Source organism: Humulus lupulus, chromosome 9 (genome assembly GCF_963169125.1).
Source record: "Humulus lupulus chromosome 9, drHumLupu1.1, whole genome shotgun sequence".
In the NCBI taxonomy this organism is placed as follows: domain Eukaryota; kingdom Viridiplantae; phylum Streptophyta; class Magnoliopsida; order Rosales; family Cannabaceae; genus Humulus; species Humulus lupulus.
This window is the reverse complement of record NC_084801.1, coordinates 24,828,915-24,845,931: the sequence shown is the minus strand read 5'-3', so window position 1 is coordinate 24,845,931 and position 17,017 is coordinate 24,828,915. Positions and strand designations below refer to the sequence as shown.

Below are 17,017 nucleotides of genomic sequence, written 5' to 3'. Positions count from 1 at the left end.
TCTCTTGACGTAATCAAACAACTTTGCCTTGATAGTGGGCCAAAAGTATCCTTGGCGTATAATTTTCTTTGACAAGCTATACCCCCAACTTGGTCCCCACAGAATCCTTCATGTATTTCTTCTAGGATCTTCTTAGCCTCGGGTGGAGTCACACATCGAAGTAGTGGCATAGAGTATCCTCTCCGATATAGCCTTCCTTCCACAATAGTGTATCTGGGGATTTGATACATCAGCTTTCGAGCTTTGTTCCATTCTGCTGGGAGAGTGTCGGTTTCAAGGTACTCAACTATTGGGGCCATCTAGGTTGGCTCAGAGTTAATCATGTAAACATCTTCCTGTTCAGGCTCGCTTATACTGGGTGTCGATAGATGCTTGATTGGCACAACATTCAACTTGTTGACCTCGGTGGATGTGGCGAGCCTGGCTATGGCGCCTGCATTCGAATTTTGTTCTTGGGGAACCTGCTCTATTGTGTAGAACTCGAAATGTTCGAATGTTGTTTTTGCTTTTTCTAAATAAGCAGCCATTTTTGTTCCGCGAGCTTGGTATTCCCCTAAAACTTGGTTGACCACCAACTGTGAGTCACTGTAGCAATGTATTACCTTAGCCTTGAGTTCCTTGGCTATTCGAAGTCCTACCAGTAGAGCTTTTTATTCAGCCTCGTTGTTAGACGCTTTGAAGTCAAATCTCAAAGTGAAGTGAAATCGACTTCCAGTTGGGGTGATCAGTATAATTCCTGCCCCCGATCCATTTTCGTTGGAAGACCTATCAACATAAAGTTTCCATAACTCGCGGGCTGGGGTTATAACTTCATTGTCAATCATTCCAATACATTCCACTATGAAGTCTGCCAGGGCCTGCCCTCTTATGGTTGTCCTCGGATGATAAGTGATCTCAAACTGCCTGAGCTCAACAACCCATTTTAGTAACTGGCCCGAGGCTTCTGGCTTCGACAAGACCTGTCGTAGTGGTTGGTCAGTTAGCACATGGATGGGGTGCGCTTGAAAGTAAGGTCAGAGCTTTCGAGATGAGTGAATTAGGCTGAGAGCCAATTTCTCCATTAAGGGATACCTCGATCTTCCCCCAGTAACCTTTTGCTGACATAGTACACTGGCATTTTCACCTTCTGGTCTTCTCAGACGAGCACGGCGCTAATGGCGTGCTCGGTTGTAGCGAGATATTGCTACAAAATTTCTCCTGTGAAAGGTTTCGACAAGATAGGAGGCTCCGCGAGGTGCTTCTTGAGCTCCTGGAATGCTAGCTCGCATTCCTCTGACCACTCGAATTTTTTGCCCCCTCTCAAAAGGTTGAAAAATGGAAGACAACGGTCTGTAGATTTCGAGATAAACCTACTTAATTCCGCCATCCGTCCAGTCAAACTTTGGACATCTTTATGCTTTCGAGGTAAGGGCATGTCAATTAACGCTTGGATCTTGTCAGGATTGGCCTCTATTCCCCGTGCATTCACAATGAAACCCAGGAACTTCCCCGACGATACTCCAAAAGAGCATTTATAGGGTTAAGCTTCATGTTGTACTTCCGTAGCACGGCGAAGCATTCTTCAAGGTCGTCCACGTGGTTATTGTTATGTTTAGTGTTGACATGGTTCTTCGCCAACATGTAATTAAGAAAATAAGAGGAAGGGATTAGTGCTTATGTTGAACTAAAATAGATGAATGATCTTTGTAAATGGAATGGTGACACAATCACGTTTTTGAGGTGGTTCAAAGGGTAAAATCCTTCTACTCCACCAGTCAATATTATTGCTATATGCTTGGTATTCTTTTACAGGGTATTTCTTACACAATAGAATCCAACCCTTGGAAACTCCCAGGGTCTCCATATTTATAGGAGAGGGCACCTAGGAGTTGCTAAGAAGGTCATCCCGTGACCTTCTTACCTATCATGTCAACTCTGTGACATTCATGATTAATTCCTAAAACCTGACACATGAAGTGTGGTCTAATCAATAGGTAGGGGGATAATGGGCCGCACGGCCCAACCCAGTTGTGGGTGCCAGAATGCGCACGTTCATGCTGCGTGTTCGAGAAGTCAGGGATATATCAGACACGTGATGTCTGATATATGCACGTTTACCTTGCGTGGTTGACTTTATAAAAGGTCATATCCTCCAACTCTAGCTTGTACCACGAGCTGGATGCTTCCCTCGACCTGTGGCCTTCAGAGTCCAGACTCAGTCCTTAAGTAATCTTGGCGAACCTTTAGGTTACCTTGAGCCAAGGAGGTAGGATCTTATGATGGCAGCTCCGGTCTTGGGGATGTCCACGTGGTAGACATGATTAGGCCGTCTCTCAGCTTGCTAACAGCCCGTGGGAAAATCAGGGCGTACATTTGCCCCCCAAGCCCCTGCTCGTGGTACACGACGTCGCATAGGGCCACAGTAGGGGATTTTAGGCTTCCCCATGAACTCTTCATATTCCACATTTTACGCAGGCGCCGAATACGTGGAACATCTTGGTTGGTGACGGTACGTCTTCCGAGAACCGCATTTAATGGCCTAGCCTATACTCAGCCATCGTTTCGTCTTTCGAGTGGAAAGCCTTGGATCCCACATCACGGCAATCCAACGGCCCTCCTCACGTGGCCCTTCACGTATATAAAAGGGGCGGCCACCTTACGCATGGGCCACCCGTTCATTTGAAATTTTCCAGAATTTTTCTTCTTCTTCTATCTTCTTCATCTTCAAAAGAAAAACCTTCTTCTTTCCGGTCGTCATTCCCAGCACTCAAGAAGTTCAGGTGCAAGGGCTCCCTCGAAGCTTTGGAATCAACTACTCCGACGAAGCCCCAACCCAGGCGATCCCTTCATCCTCTTCTCAACCAGAACACTCTGTAAGTCTCCTGACTGTGCATGTTTTGAAATTATTTTTCACTGTAGCCTAGGTAAATATTTACTGTAGCCGCATGCAATGTTCCGTTGGTTTTTTGTGGGCATGAAGGGTGAAAGCCTTTTAGGTTAGGGTATCGTTTGCAGTAGAAAACCATTTAGGAGCATTGTTTATAGGGTGCGTTTTCTGGGGAAATTTTATGGATAGGATTTTGGGTATGCTGGTTTAAAGTACCCCGTATTTTGGGTGCAAAACCGGGTAGCTTAGGTGACACGCTTCACAGACAGTTTTGCACCTCTCGCCTACCGAAACTTTCCTTCCAAGGAAAATTTCTATCCTGACCCTCCTGACACACGAATTCCGAGTAATCGGGGATCTGTTGGGAGCACAGGCGCGTGTTCATAGAACCGCGTGGTCTCACTCTCCATGGGCTGGGCTTACCTCAACTCGTGTCAAGGAAACACATTTAGATTCTTCTCCATTTTTAGGTCGCCTTTTTCTAAAATTTCTTCTTTTTGTTCACTAGGCAACCAGATGGGACCCAAGAAGAACGCTCCCAAGAAGTCCTTATGCAGCTCGTCCTCCCAACAAAACAAGGGAAAAGAGGTGATGGCTGAATCCCCGATTCCCAACTTCGGGCCAGCAGTGGAACGGGAGCTCGAGGTGGCCCCCGACGCGTTCTTCAAGGTGGAGAAAATCATCTCGAAGATCACTGACCAGGCGAGGGTAAACAAAATATTCCTCTCCCATAACATCGAGCTGGGGAGAGGAACCGTGATCGCCCGACCTCCCTTAGAAGGCGAGCGGAGCTGCGCGCCGCTTGATGAGGTGTTCTCGGCCTGGAGCGACGAACATTTCAAGGAGGGGGCCTTCCTCCCGCTGGACCAGTACTTCGCCAATTTCCTCAACTACGTGAGGTTGGCCCCATTCCAGCTCCCCCCCAACTCTTACCGTTTGTTGGCGGGGTTAAGATACCTGTTCTTGAAACAGGAGTGGGAGGTCCCCACTCCTGCAGACATTCTGTATTTCTTCTGCCTCAAGGCCAGCCCGGAGCAGCAGGGGCGAGGTGACGGGTTCTATTACTTGACCCGGTTCCCCAACACAGCTGCAGTCATCGAGTTGCCCAACCACCCCAACGACTTCAAAGACCAATTCTTTATGTCGACGGGGTTCCGAAACTGCGAGCTGCACTACTTCAACCGTCCTCGTAAGTGCCTTTCAACCTTAGCTCGTAGGTTAAGTATCGGTTAGCTCCCCTTGTATCCATTTCTGACTTAGATTAATTCTGCAGCTATCTTCGCGAGGACAGAGAAGTCTGTGATCCTCGGGAGCCAGTACGAGACACTGGCGGGCTTGCCCCCCAGTGAAAAGGACTATCGCCAGCTCGTGACAGACGAGACGATGCTGGCCTGCAAGCTGATCTCCCCAGGTCAGACTCTGAACCTGAGGAGGCCCCGGGTGCCTCCCCCAGCTCGCGACATGAGGCCTATCACCGTGGAGGAGGTCACGGGGGACGAGGATGAGGAGGACGAGGTGCCCTTCGTGAGGACGAGGAAGCGGGCGTTGGAGGTCGCCCAAAGAACGGATGAGGAGAGGATCCGGTCTGGAGCAGCTGCAGGTCCCTCCAGCCAAGGTAACCCATATATGTTTAGGACCTTAGATAGGGCCACTGCAGACCCCCGGCTAGCTAGGTTCAATCCCAAACAGATCGTCCAATGCCATCGAAGTAACCCAGACTTTGATGAAACCCTGCTCCAATGCGTCGACCAGCTCATGTTGGATTACGAAAGTAGCCGCCCTAGGGGTACCATAGTTGTAGACAACACCCTAGCCTTTAGGTCGGTCCTATTCGAGGAGTATGGGACTAACCTTCGGTCATGGCCATCACTCCGGGAAGGTGTCGTAGCTCTGGGTCTTAGGCAATACGTAGAAGAGTCTAGTCCTGAGATAGCCTCGGATCCAGAACCCGCGCCAACTCGAGAAGTAATTGTCTTAGATTCCCCTGCAGAAGCTCCGGGGCCGATGGTCGTAACCATAGATTCCTCTTCTAGGTCGGGGGGTAGGATTCCCTTTAGTATATATATATATACTTGAATTTCTCCTTTTTTCCCCTTCGTTTTTGTTTTTGCATGACTGCTTACTGACATATGCCAGAGGAGATGTCTTAGTTCGGGGGAAAGACCTTGCGAGCTATGTTCACCGGAGGGAACTCCTCAGCCGGGGCTTCTGGGCCCAAAATGAAGAAGCTCCAGGTGGCGAAGAAATCCGCTGGGACCCCAACCAAGTCCCCTACAAAGGGGAAGGAGCAGCCCCCAGCTGCCCAGGTCGAGGAAACTACACCTCTTACTGTAGTGGAGAACATGCCCCCACCCCCTCCGCGAGCTGCGGCCTTTGTCCGGGACACAGGGGCGGAGCTCGGGACCTCGGCAACTGCGCCCCCCGAGGTACGTATCCCGATGGACCCCCAGGACCTGGAGAAGATTCCAGATGTCTTTCGGGGGACGGTGTATGAGACGGCGAGCTACGCCGTCAGCCACTTCTACCGCTTCAATGAGAGAGAGCTGCGGGCCATCAAAACCAGGAGCCCGGTGGGCGTAATGGAATCGTCATTGGGCATGGCCCTAACGGTAAGCTGACTTTACCCTTCTATGATTTTTGATTATTATGCCTTGCCCTGTGTTTCCTCTTTTTTTTTCTAAGGCAGTTGCCTCTTTGTTTTTGCAGAGCGTCTTTGCCCTTCACCGGAGCATAGCCAGGGCCAAGGCCCAGCTCGAGGATATGAGGGGCGAGCATCAGACGGCCTTGGCCACCCATCAAACTTCCCTGCAGACGACCCAACAGAAGGAAAGGGAAGCCAAGGATGCCCTGGTGGTCGCGCAGGCCGAGCTAGCCGAAGCCCGTCCTAAGCTCCACGAGGCCGATGCCACCAAAGCCGCCCTCGCCGCTGCACGGGCAGAACTAGACACTGCGAAGGCTGGGGCCGAGGAGGCCAAGGCCGCCCTAGAAGCCGAGAAGGCAGCCTCCAGCTCTGCCATGGAGGACATGCTCTACCATTGCTGGGTCTACAACCCGGACGGTGATTTCTCCTTCTTGGGAGTGGACGTTTGGGAGCCCTTACTGGAGGGGTTTAAAGCTTGCCTCCAAAAAGAGGCACCTTCTGAGACCGGGGAAGTCTCTGTCGTAGCCGAGCAGGAGGACGAGACGGCGACCTCCACGGGGCAGCCTGGTGGAGCTTAGGGCCCTTCTTTTATTATTCTCATTTTTTTTTGTTGTAACTTTGCATGAGGTTTTTCACCTCGAGACATCTAACTATCAATTTTATTTTTAATCAATTTACTTCCTTTTGCCTTTACGCTCGCAAAGGGAGGAAGCGAGGAAGGATTCAACGGCGGAAGTGTAGTCAACCCCTCGGGTTGTCTCCCTTGGCTGGGCCGCACTACCCTCGGAACCTTCCTCGGGGGCGTGGAGCCACTTCCATCGCCAGATTTCCTCTTTGGAGCAGGAGGAGCGATGCACTGCCTGAACATATCTGGATCTGCAAAAGAGGAAAACACAAAATTGTTAGAAATGTAAATATAATAAAATGTAGATAAGTATGTTACTAATACAATTTTATTAGTCCCAAATTACCAAGTTATCAAACATATTCCTATGAATACCAGACCTGAGTTGAGAATCTGATCAAGGAAGTCATCCTCGTCATCCGAGGATGAACTGAAGTCCCTCTCAGTCTGAATGGCTTTTCCTTTCCCGGACTGAGCAGGAATAGCATATCTGTGCCGAGGCTCAGGCTCAGGCACCCTAATGACAAGCTCGCCAGGTCTATGGGAAAGCGGAGATGGCCCAGGAGAAACTGGTCAGTCACCACCTCAGTGCCCGCATTGGACTGATCAGTTGTGTTGTTCTCCTCAGTAGTACTTTCCACCGTGATATTTTGGTTACACGGTATCAGACCCACCATCTGAAGGTAATCTATAGTGACCAAACTTTTCACGTCTTTCTCCTCGCTACTCATTTTAGCCAACGCCTTCGCTCGCTTGAACATCCCTTGAGTAGGCAAGGGTTGCTCGAACGGACCGGCATGTGTAAAGGCCAAGTTGTTGGCTTTAATGTTTGATGTGAGGAAATACTCTCTATAGTATTTCCCGGGGTTCGACTTGTGCGCAATACCGCAGAGGTATTTAATCCCCCGTTTCCTATGAAAGAGGTGAAAGAAGCCCGTGTTCTTGTGGTTGGGGTTAGTCCTGAAGTCGAACAAATAGTGTACCTCATGAAGAGTGGGCTTGTCCCAACCTTGCAGAAAGTAGAGAATATACAGCGCGGACAATGCCTGGATCCCATTCGGTGCGATCTGGAATGGAGAGACGTTGAAATAATCCGCTATAGACCGGAAATAGGAGTGTAGTGGGAGTGTCGCTCCTACGTGGATATGGTGCCTAGACCAGGCGCAGTATGCTCCACCGGGCCTATTGGCTCTCTGATGAGGGCCTGGGCATGTCACGTTCATCCCCACTCAAACCCAGAGCTTGGATGTGTTTATGGAACGTCGCAGGATTGAGTTTTGAAGGCTGGGCAATGAACCAGGAAGGTGCTTCTTCTTGTCCCTTCCGTGGTTTTTGGATGGCCAAGCGCTGGACCTCGGTGGAAAACTCCTGAGTAATTCGTCTTCGAGTGTTACTAGATTTCGACACCTGAAGAGGTGATCTCGAAGGAGCTGCAGTGTGGGCCTCACTGCGTTCTACCACCTTTTGCACCGCTCTGCGGGCAACTTGTGGATCTTGGTCCTGGGGGAGTCTATTAGATTTCTTCACCCTCATCGTCGACGGTGCAACTTGTTGAAGAAACTGTTCCTCATGAAGGAAGTACAATGCTGAACGGGGAAGGATTTGCTTGAAGCGGCGTAGGCGATCCTCAGGAGTATGACTGATCGAAGATTCGGATGAGGAATCGCTGCTTTGAAGGGTCTTGATAGACTGCGGGGTGGATGTATCGGAGTCCGTATGGTTGTCACCTCCCCTATACTCAAAGCGATTCATCTACAAAAATAAATCAAAAATGGGGAGGTGAGTAACAATACAGAGAGAATTCAACAAGAACAAAATTTATTTTTATACTTAGAAAAATTTATCTAAGTAGTAAAAATGTTTCATGCATGGGAAAAAATAATTTTAGTGCATGAAAGTGCCTAAAAATGTTTAAAACTTCCTAAAAATGTTCAAAATACATATGGCATGGAATATACCATGCTTGGGCTTAAAATTGTGCCTAATGCCAAGGAAGGCTTGTGCCTAGGCATCCAAAGAGAGCATCCGAAAAGCTAAGGGGCGTGTCCGGTCGGACACCTTGGGCCCGAAGAGATACAAGGCCAGCCGCATGCATCCAGGCGTGTACTTGGGCCAGGGGCGTGTCCGGTCGGACACCTTGGGCCCGAAGAGATGCAAGGCCAGCCGCATGCATCCAGGCGTGTACTTGGGCTAAGGGCGTGTCCGAGGAGGTGTGTGGCCAGCGTGTGCGAAGAGTTATGAGGTATTCGATCGGATACCATGTGACCGAGGAGGAGAGGTGCGAGTTTGGTCCGAGCGGACCAGGCTTGGCATGGTGCTATCCGTCTGCATCCAAGCCGAGTGCACCCGAGGAGCCCAGCACCAATAATCCAAGGAGCTCCGATCGAACATGGAGTGTCTGAGGATAGGGAATCCACATGGTTCGAGGAGTGCATATGTGGTCCGATCGGACCACATATTTACCCTAATAAATGGTGGCCGATCGGCCATATCTTTAAACATACCCCATTTTTCATACCCAAACTTCACCAAAAAACCCCTATGCTCCTATAGCCGAAAATAAAAGCTTAAACTCCCTAGCATAAACATGTTTCTTCATTCAAAACACACAATCACAAGATCAAAATAGAGAAGTTGAAAAGTTTTTCCATGTTCTTGAAACCCTCTATGCCATCAAAAACCCCAAAACCCACAATCATGGTTTATGCTAAATTGACTTATTTTTCTTGAAATTCTTATGAAATTGAGGATAATGTTGGGTTACCCATAATACAAACATCATCAAAATAGTCACCCAACACATTATATCTATATGATTCATGAGCAAATTCAAGAAAAAACTCTCAATGGGGTTTCGGCCACAACATGCTTTTTTCATGAAAATTTTTGAAAAAATAACAACAATATGAAAGCATAGAAGAGAAGACTTACCCAACTTTGGAGAACCCTTGATTTGCTTGGAGATTGCTTGAAGGAATGAAGAACTTCCTCTTGGAGTCCCTTGGAGTTTCGGCCAAGAGAAGGAGAAGCTTTGGGGTTTCGGCCAAGAGAGAAGAAAGAAGGAGAAGGGTTTTTAAAAAAGTTGATTTGTTTGTATAAGTAGGAATGTGAGAGGGTAAGGATTATTTAAAGGAAAAAAGTGGGAGTTACCACTTATTTTTAGACCCTTGGAATTCCTAGGCTATTTTTTCTCCCCACGATCATGGACAATTATTTGTAGTGATCGTGGTCTGTAAGTTGTGGTCTGCTGCATGGCGGGAAGATGAACAGTTATTTTTTATAATGCCGTCAACTGTGGAGAAAAAAGTTTATTATATGAGGTATCATATAATAAACTTGGGGGGCAAATGTTATCCCCAAAATTTGAAAATAATGATGTGGAAATAGAAATGACAAGTGACAAGGAATGATTGGGTGATCTGGCTTAGCCCAATACATCAATGAAGAGTTTTGACTGCTTGAGAGGTGTCATGACCAACTGGGTAAGTTGCACCCGACCAGGAATGACTTTGCTACCCAGTGACTTTGCTGCCCAGCATTGGCATATCAGAGCCAAGTGCACCTGAGGAGCCCGATGCGTGTCCGATCAGACACCATGCGTTCGACAAGAAGCATCCAAGCGTGCCTATGTGCGTGCCTGAGTGTGTGCCTATCCATCTGCATCCGATCCCAGTGTCCGAAGAGGAGCTAGTGGGGCGTGTCCGGTCGGACACTCCGTGCCCGAGGAGGTGCGGGGCCAGCCGTGTGTCTCCTAGCAGGCGCATTCGAAGAGATCATGGGTGTGTCCGGTCGGACACCCCATGTCCGAGGAGAGGTGTGTTTTTGGTCCAAGCAAACCATGCTTAGTATGATTCCTAGCCGTGTGCATCCAAGCAAGCTGTCCGAGAAGCCAATTTAGGTGTCCGATCGGACACTCTATGCTCGAGGAGAAGGATCGAGAGGGTGCATGCCTTGTGTCCATGAAGAGGTGTGGGTTGGTCCGAGTGGACCATGATTGACATGGTACCAGGCTGAGCGTGTCCGGTCGGACACACTGCGTCCAAGGAGTGACAAAGACTGGTCCGTATGCATACGACCAGCACTGGCATGTCCTACCAGCATGCATATGTCCGACCAACACTTGCATGTCCTACCAGCAAGTGCATGACTGCCCAAGTAGAGACATGGCATGCTAGGCCAGAGTGCCATGTTAGACCAGAGGAGTGCGTGTCCTACCAGCCAAGTGCGTGACTGGTCGGTAGAGGTATGGCCGACCAGAAGATGATATTCATCAACCAAGTAGAACAGACTACGTCAAATTCCCAGAAATGCCTTCAACAAGAATCGGTCTGGGCATACACAGGAATCTCTCATTCTTCACACAAATTGGGGGTTCTGTTGCATTTTGAATATTTTTTGTAATTTAAATATAATACGAATAATAAAATATCCCGATGCTTGGGGATATCAGTGTATGATCCTAAGCCTATAAATACATGGCTTTTGGGATCAGAAAAGGACTTTTGGGAAATTGGGGTCTGGATTTTCTAGAGAGAGAAAGAGCTTTTTCATGAGAGAACTTTTGTATTCTGAGAATTCATACTGAAGAAACTCAGCTGACACAGGTTCATCTGATCTTGAGTGTGAATATATAATAAAATCTCTAAATGGATTAGGCTATTACCAATATATTGGGGCTGAACCACTATAAAAATTGCATGTTTTATTTACTTTCTGTTAAAGATTGTCTGTATCGTTTTGTTTCTCTTGAAGGCTGTATCGTTTTTGACGTTCTTACGTTGTTGGCCAAAAACGTGGTCAACATTATGTATAAAAGAATGACATAAACATATTAAACGAAAATTAAACCAAAACGTTGTTTATGATTTTTTTTCAATATATATATATAATATGATAACATTTTTAAACATAAATGATAATTTTTTTAATAAAAATTAAGATTGTGTATTATATATTACTATAATGATATTTTATAATATTTAAATTTATATTAACATAAGTATTCAATATCTAGTCTTGTATTAAATATTATTATTATATTTTATATTATTTGAATTCATATTAATATAATTAGAAAAAAAATAGAATTATATATTATAATCATAATAATATTTTATAACATTAAAGAAGGCGGTAGAGCATTTCTTCAACACTCTCAGATGGGCTAGTTGAGGTGAAGGACTCCTCTTGATGAATGGAAGGTGGATTCGACGGGAATAAGTGAGCTCGAAGTTGTAATAAACGTTGGTGAAGTTCGTCAGCAAGTTCAGACATTTACAGTAAAATCTCTTTGCTCTCTGGTTTGGAATTCAAATATGATAAAAGTGAAGAGAGAAGTTTGTATGCGTATTTATACAAACAGACCCGTAATCTGTGCCTTTCTAATCCATCGGCTCGCATCAAGTATCCTAAGAAAAACTACATTTGATGGCCCCGGAAGACGAGCGTACATTAATTAAAATGTTGATTTACCTTGATGGGATGCCTTGAGAAATGCGTTAACACCCATCAGTCACCACAGACAATGAATGAGGTTCCACACGTATTCAGGGCGCGAGTGGTGTCAACTTGCCACCCACCTGGAGACACATACCCAGAGCCTTTGGAATTCGAAAGGTTGGGGTTCTTTGGAATTCGAAAGGTTGGGATTGGTCAGTTCTCCCCCAACGGATTGAACTGGGATGAAGGAGCAAGTCTCCACCACGCGAACACGGATGAAGACTAGGGGTGAATGTTGTCCGTATTTTCTACCAAGGACACGTGGCACCACCAAATGGGCTTTGTTAACCCTCAGGGTAGGCCCAGGCCCAACTTGGGTCCAATAAATAATGATTACCCAAAGTATGGCGAGAACCCGGTCCTGAAGTGAAAGCCCGGACCAACATCGTGACCACGAATGGCCCGTATCAACCATTTGAGACCCGAATGGTGTCTCCGGCTCCATCTGTACATTCCAATTTGTTACACCAAAATATATCCTGGACTCACCACTACGAAAGAATACCTATCTTCGGAAAATGAATCCGAACTCTCCGTCTGAGAAGCACAAGACAGACATGTCATCCTTCTAACGCCATCCCCAAGAAGTTCGGCGGTTGGTCTCCTCAACCAACCTGCAAAAGGGGCGCGCACAAAAAGTGCAATATTCTTAGGGATTGGCACTACCACTTCTCTGACACATCCTGTCCCCTGAATCCCCATGATGGCTCAAGCACGCCAGTCACTGTCAACGTACAAAGGACAACTGGAGTGTCCAACTAAACTAGGGTCAGCCCAATGAGTTTTAAATTAAACATATTGGAATAATACTTTAAATTAAACATATTGGAATAATACTTTAGACTTGTATCAAGCTCCATTAGAGGAGTAATTGTAATTACATCTCTATTGGGTTTAGATGAGTCCGACCCAAAATACATGGCCACCTATAAATAGAGCCTCCATTGTTAAAACTTAAAGCTTAATACTATTGTCTCGTCGACTAAGAGTCATTAACTCCCCAACCACGTAAAATTCCTAATCTTAATAGGTTATTTCCTTTCTTGCCAGTTCTAAATCTTAATATATTTATAGTTTTTGAAAAACTCCAAAAACACCCTTATTTTAAATTACTATACTATATACAATTAAAAATTATTTCTTAATTTTGTTTAAATCTAGAAGACCAAAATGACAATCTTTATTATAATTAATTCCAACAGCACATGATTATTTCACTTCCTGATTCCCACTACAGGCTTTTGATTTTGGTTCATCACATTTTGGTTTGCGTGTAAAAAAAGAAAGGAAACGACATGCAAAACAAAGTCCAAATAAATAATAATTGAAGAGACGTACAAAAGGACCAAGTTTGAAAGCAATATACACAGCCAAGTAAAGAGAATTTTCCTCCATAAACAAAGCAATATCTAAGAAAATGAAATTGATTTATACATACAGTTGCCTTGTAGAACAAGGCGACACAAAATTGATACTTAACCAACATACCCATAGTATGACAATCCCAAATTCACCATCTTAAACTAGAGGAGAAAAGAAAAAGATCATAGCATAATAGAATAAAGAATGTTTATGAAGGAAAATAAGCATAATAACCATCAATTATGAGAGATGCTTTTCTCCTTGCCAATGAATTTTTATCTACTTTTCTCAGCTGCTTTTGTCTTTGGAAGTGTTCCAAAGACTCTGTCCCATATAGATGAAGTTATTCCAAACCCCTTGTTCTGAATACGGAAGTGATGATTCAGATGGTACTTCTGAGAGGGGAAAAGGAACATGTTACATGGGAAATATTATTATAGGCTATACTAGTTTCTTATCAGTGATTAGAAATCAAATTGCCATTGTGAAATGTTTGCTGTCCTCACCTTAAGATGTCGAAGAGAGTCCTTCGATGGCTGGCCGTGGTGGAGGTAGTAATGGGTAACATCATACATCACATAACCCAATAAGCCACCACCAAATAGAGCAGGAGTAGTAGAGGGTGTAGCAAAAAGCTTAACCATGTTCCAGAACTGCCAGGATAAGAATGTAGATTTTGATTTTGATTTCCCATGTTACAAATTCTAATATGAGCTCATTAAGTATATCCTAATGATATTCCTAGTAATCAAGCTCCACAAACCATTTGTAGCAGAACCCATGGTGCATTGCCACTTTAAATTAATAAAAATCTATCTAAATATTGAAGACATAAAATTCATAAAGAACTGATCCTTTCTAGCTACAAGAAAAGGCACCAGATTCAGAGACAAAACATGAAGAAACAAGGGATAAATACATACTGGCGTCAATAGAACTGCAGTTGCAGCTGGAGGAAAAACAAGACGCAAGCCATCCATGGGGTGTTTATGATGACAGCCATGAAGAAGATAATGTATAGTGTTTCCCCTGGATGCAATCATGACGAAGTTAGTACACAGAAAAGACTTTCAACATCAAACAAATAAACTTGAGCACAGAGAAAAGGAGAGCATAATAACTAACCAGTAGCTCTTTGTTTCGATGTGGAAAAGGAAACGATGCAATGTGTATTCAAGCAATGTCCAAATGAATATACCTAATCCCACCATGAGAGCTATCTCAGGAAATGTGTGGCCCATTAGTACGGATTTGGAGATGAAATAGCAGACAACTGGCAGCCAGATAAGAGGAATCACCCACCAGGCCGTCTTGGTCAAGAACTATTGTATGAAGAAATTAGTCAAAATCAGGAAATTTTGATATAAAAAAGCACTATACTTCAAACTAGTAAGTAATCACAGTATGCTGAAACATACGCAGAGCTACATGACCACATCCATATCAATGCATATTCACAGTCCCATTACTGAGCACTAATTTAAAAGAGAATTTCATGAATATAGTCAAACAATTATGTAGTACCTACCTCCCAAAAATCACTTTCAAAAAATCGAGGACTTTCCTTGGTCGGAATAGGCTGATGCACCCATTCTTGATAAGCATCTCCAAGATGACCAACCTGTGAAATATTGGCGAAAATTTAATTACACTCAAATTAGCCAAAAGATAGTTCCTGGGACTAGTCTGTATCCATATAGACTACAAAAAGGTAAAGATATACAAGAGGAAGAGAAACATAAGTGTTCACAATTAAAAATATATAAAAAAAGAAAAGAAAACCCTTGATTCTAGAGGCATTTTAGTGAAATAATTACACATAAACACCGATGCTTGCCACCTATTTTGTTCGGAAATGAAAATACATAAATGTCAGTGTGACATTACCTGAAATACAAGAGGTTTATTCAAATCAACGGTAAATTCCTGAGCAACCATCTTTACATCAAGGATCTACAGTCCTGCTGAAATATAAAAAAAAATGGATGAGAGAAAATTATAAACTTCAGTAGTTTGTAAAAAAAAAAAGTTAAGAATCACAGCGCTTCAACAAGGTTTAGGCTTGTTGCTAAGAACTCATACTTGTTTTAACTTCTAACAATCCTCTTATAAAACTTCTTATAGCATATCTTACTAATATTTCTTTTTTCCACTCACAAATACATAATTATATATGTAAATCAAGAATCTAATTAAAAATACAGAAAAGTCTCATGTTACAGGAGAAAACCCAATATATATTTATACACACGCACATATATATACATATATCAAATATGTTGCTTATGAGAGAAGGAATTAAAAAAGTCTATACGCAATTGGGTTCTAGATTCTAGCTCCACTATGAGAGTTTTTTATACGCAATTGGACCCACATGAAAAGGAAGTCCAAAATTATTAAACATTATAAAACAACAGCCAACCGGAAAATTCAGCATAATCAGATACAAACGCTTCTAACAATTAATGGCCATCAAATTTCATCAAGAAAAGGGAAAAGAAGATAAAAATCATAATGAAATACACAAACTTATATAATTGAAAAGAATTTCAATAGCTGAAAACCCCATTTATATATGTGTGTGTGGAACTGTAAGAACATAACAATCCGAAAAATGGCATCATTAGATCTTTAAGAGTTTTGATGAACAACATAATAAAAATAAAATTCGAGAGCGAGCATTTTACTCTTTAGCTAACGCGTTCTTACGTCGGCATTTTATAGATCAATAAGAAATTAAATCACAGACATTTCTATCGACAAATATCCATCATTTTCTCCATTAATCATTTTTTCTCTCTCAAATTTTGTAAGCAACAGAACAAAAAAAAGCCCGCATTCCAACCCCATAACTAAACCGCATAATGCGGCAACCAAGCAAGCAAACCCACCTCAAAAACCAAAATTAATATCCAAACAAAACACACCCAAATTCATCCATAATTTTCAAGAAAAGGAAATCAAAAACAAGAAAAACCCGGATCTGGGAATGAAACAATAAGCGTTCAAGACTCAAAACAAGGAAGAGGAACAAAGAACTAACCCGACAAAATGCGGGTCGATCCAAATCCAACGAAGGACTTTTTTCTATCTCCAAAAGGTATTTCTCCTTTGAGAGAAATTCGAAAAGCCACCGCCAGCAATGAGAAAGAGGGGTCTAACTTCTCAGAGTTTAGCGGTCGCGGTCTTCGGTCTTGGGCTCTCTCAAAAAAGAGCAGTGGCAGTGGTGGAGAATGAGAGACCCTCTCTCTCTCTCTCTCTCTCTCTCTCTCTCTCTCAAACTCTCCTTTTCACATTCTTTTTCTGAATCTCTGTAGAAAATAACAATATAAGGCCACGGAGAAATCTGGACCGTCGATTGTTGTATGGCACAAAAGAATCAACCAGCAGATCCTCGCGTTGGATTCTCTGGATGATGCCAGTCTGGCCCTTCGAACATCACAGCTAGTCGAAAACCGACGTGGGTTATTTTACTCTGTGTGACGACCACTAAGAATAGACAAACTGATAGTGACGTGGCAAAATATGATTGGATAGAGTTTTGAAAGAATGGGGAGGGAGAGAGGGTTTCTTCGTTGCGTGTAGATAGGGGTCTCTCAACTTCCAGTCAACTATTTTCGGTTTTATGACAAAACAACCTTTCTTTTCAAATAATGATTAGGATTAATTTGATACGACAGTTATATTTGCGTCGTATGATGGTCCTTGGTCAATGGAGATATACAACAAAACTTTTTTTGGAGTTATTTTTATTGATTTTTTTTCAAAATAAATCTACAACCACTGAAGAATTTTCTCAAATGTATATGTTATCTCAAATACAGTCGATCGAATGTTACTAAAAACATTAAGATATTAGTTAAAGTCAACATTATTTGAGTTATAAATCGAAAAAACAAAGTTTGATAGAAAATTATTTTAATTTTGTTTTTGATTCTTTAATTATTCATAATTTTTTTGAAAACTTACTTAAGATTTGCTCTACAATAAATATTATAGTTAAATAAAAAATTATAATCAAAAT

General features: G+C 43.6%; 1 protein-coding gene across 3 annotated transcripts; it reads right to left on the bottom strand.

Moving 5' to 3' along the window:
* Positions 1-12,929: 12,929 nt before the first annotated feature.
* LOC133800560 (dihydroceramide fatty acyl 2-hydroxylase FAH2-like) lies at positions 12,930-16,289 on the bottom strand. Of its 3 annotated transcripts, none has more exons than XM_062238558.1 (7): positions 16,037-16,289; positions 14,881-14,954; positions 14,522-14,614; positions 14,119-14,315; positions 13,917-14,022; positions 13,500-13,646; positions 12,930-13,388 (listed from the first exon to the last, which is right to left on the bottom strand). In XM_062238558.1, the coding sequence occupies exons 2-7, from the start codon at positions 14,929-14,931 to the stop codon at positions 13,269-13,271; spliced, it is 714 nt and encodes a 237-aa protein (XP_062094542.1). In that variant the 5' UTR covers positions 14,932-14,954; positions 16,037-16,289; the 3' UTR covers positions 12,930-13,268. The 3 variants fall into 3 exon arrangements, with proteins under 3 accessions (XP_062094542.1, XP_062094540.1, XP_062094541.1); XM_062238556.1 differs by having other exon boundaries at positions 14,881-14,957; positions 16,037-16,288; XM_062238557.1 differs by lacking the exon at positions 16,037-16,289 and adding an exon at positions 15,076-15,225 and having other exon boundaries at positions 14,881-14,957.
* Between the last annotated feature and the right edge of the window lie 728 nt (positions 16,290-17,017).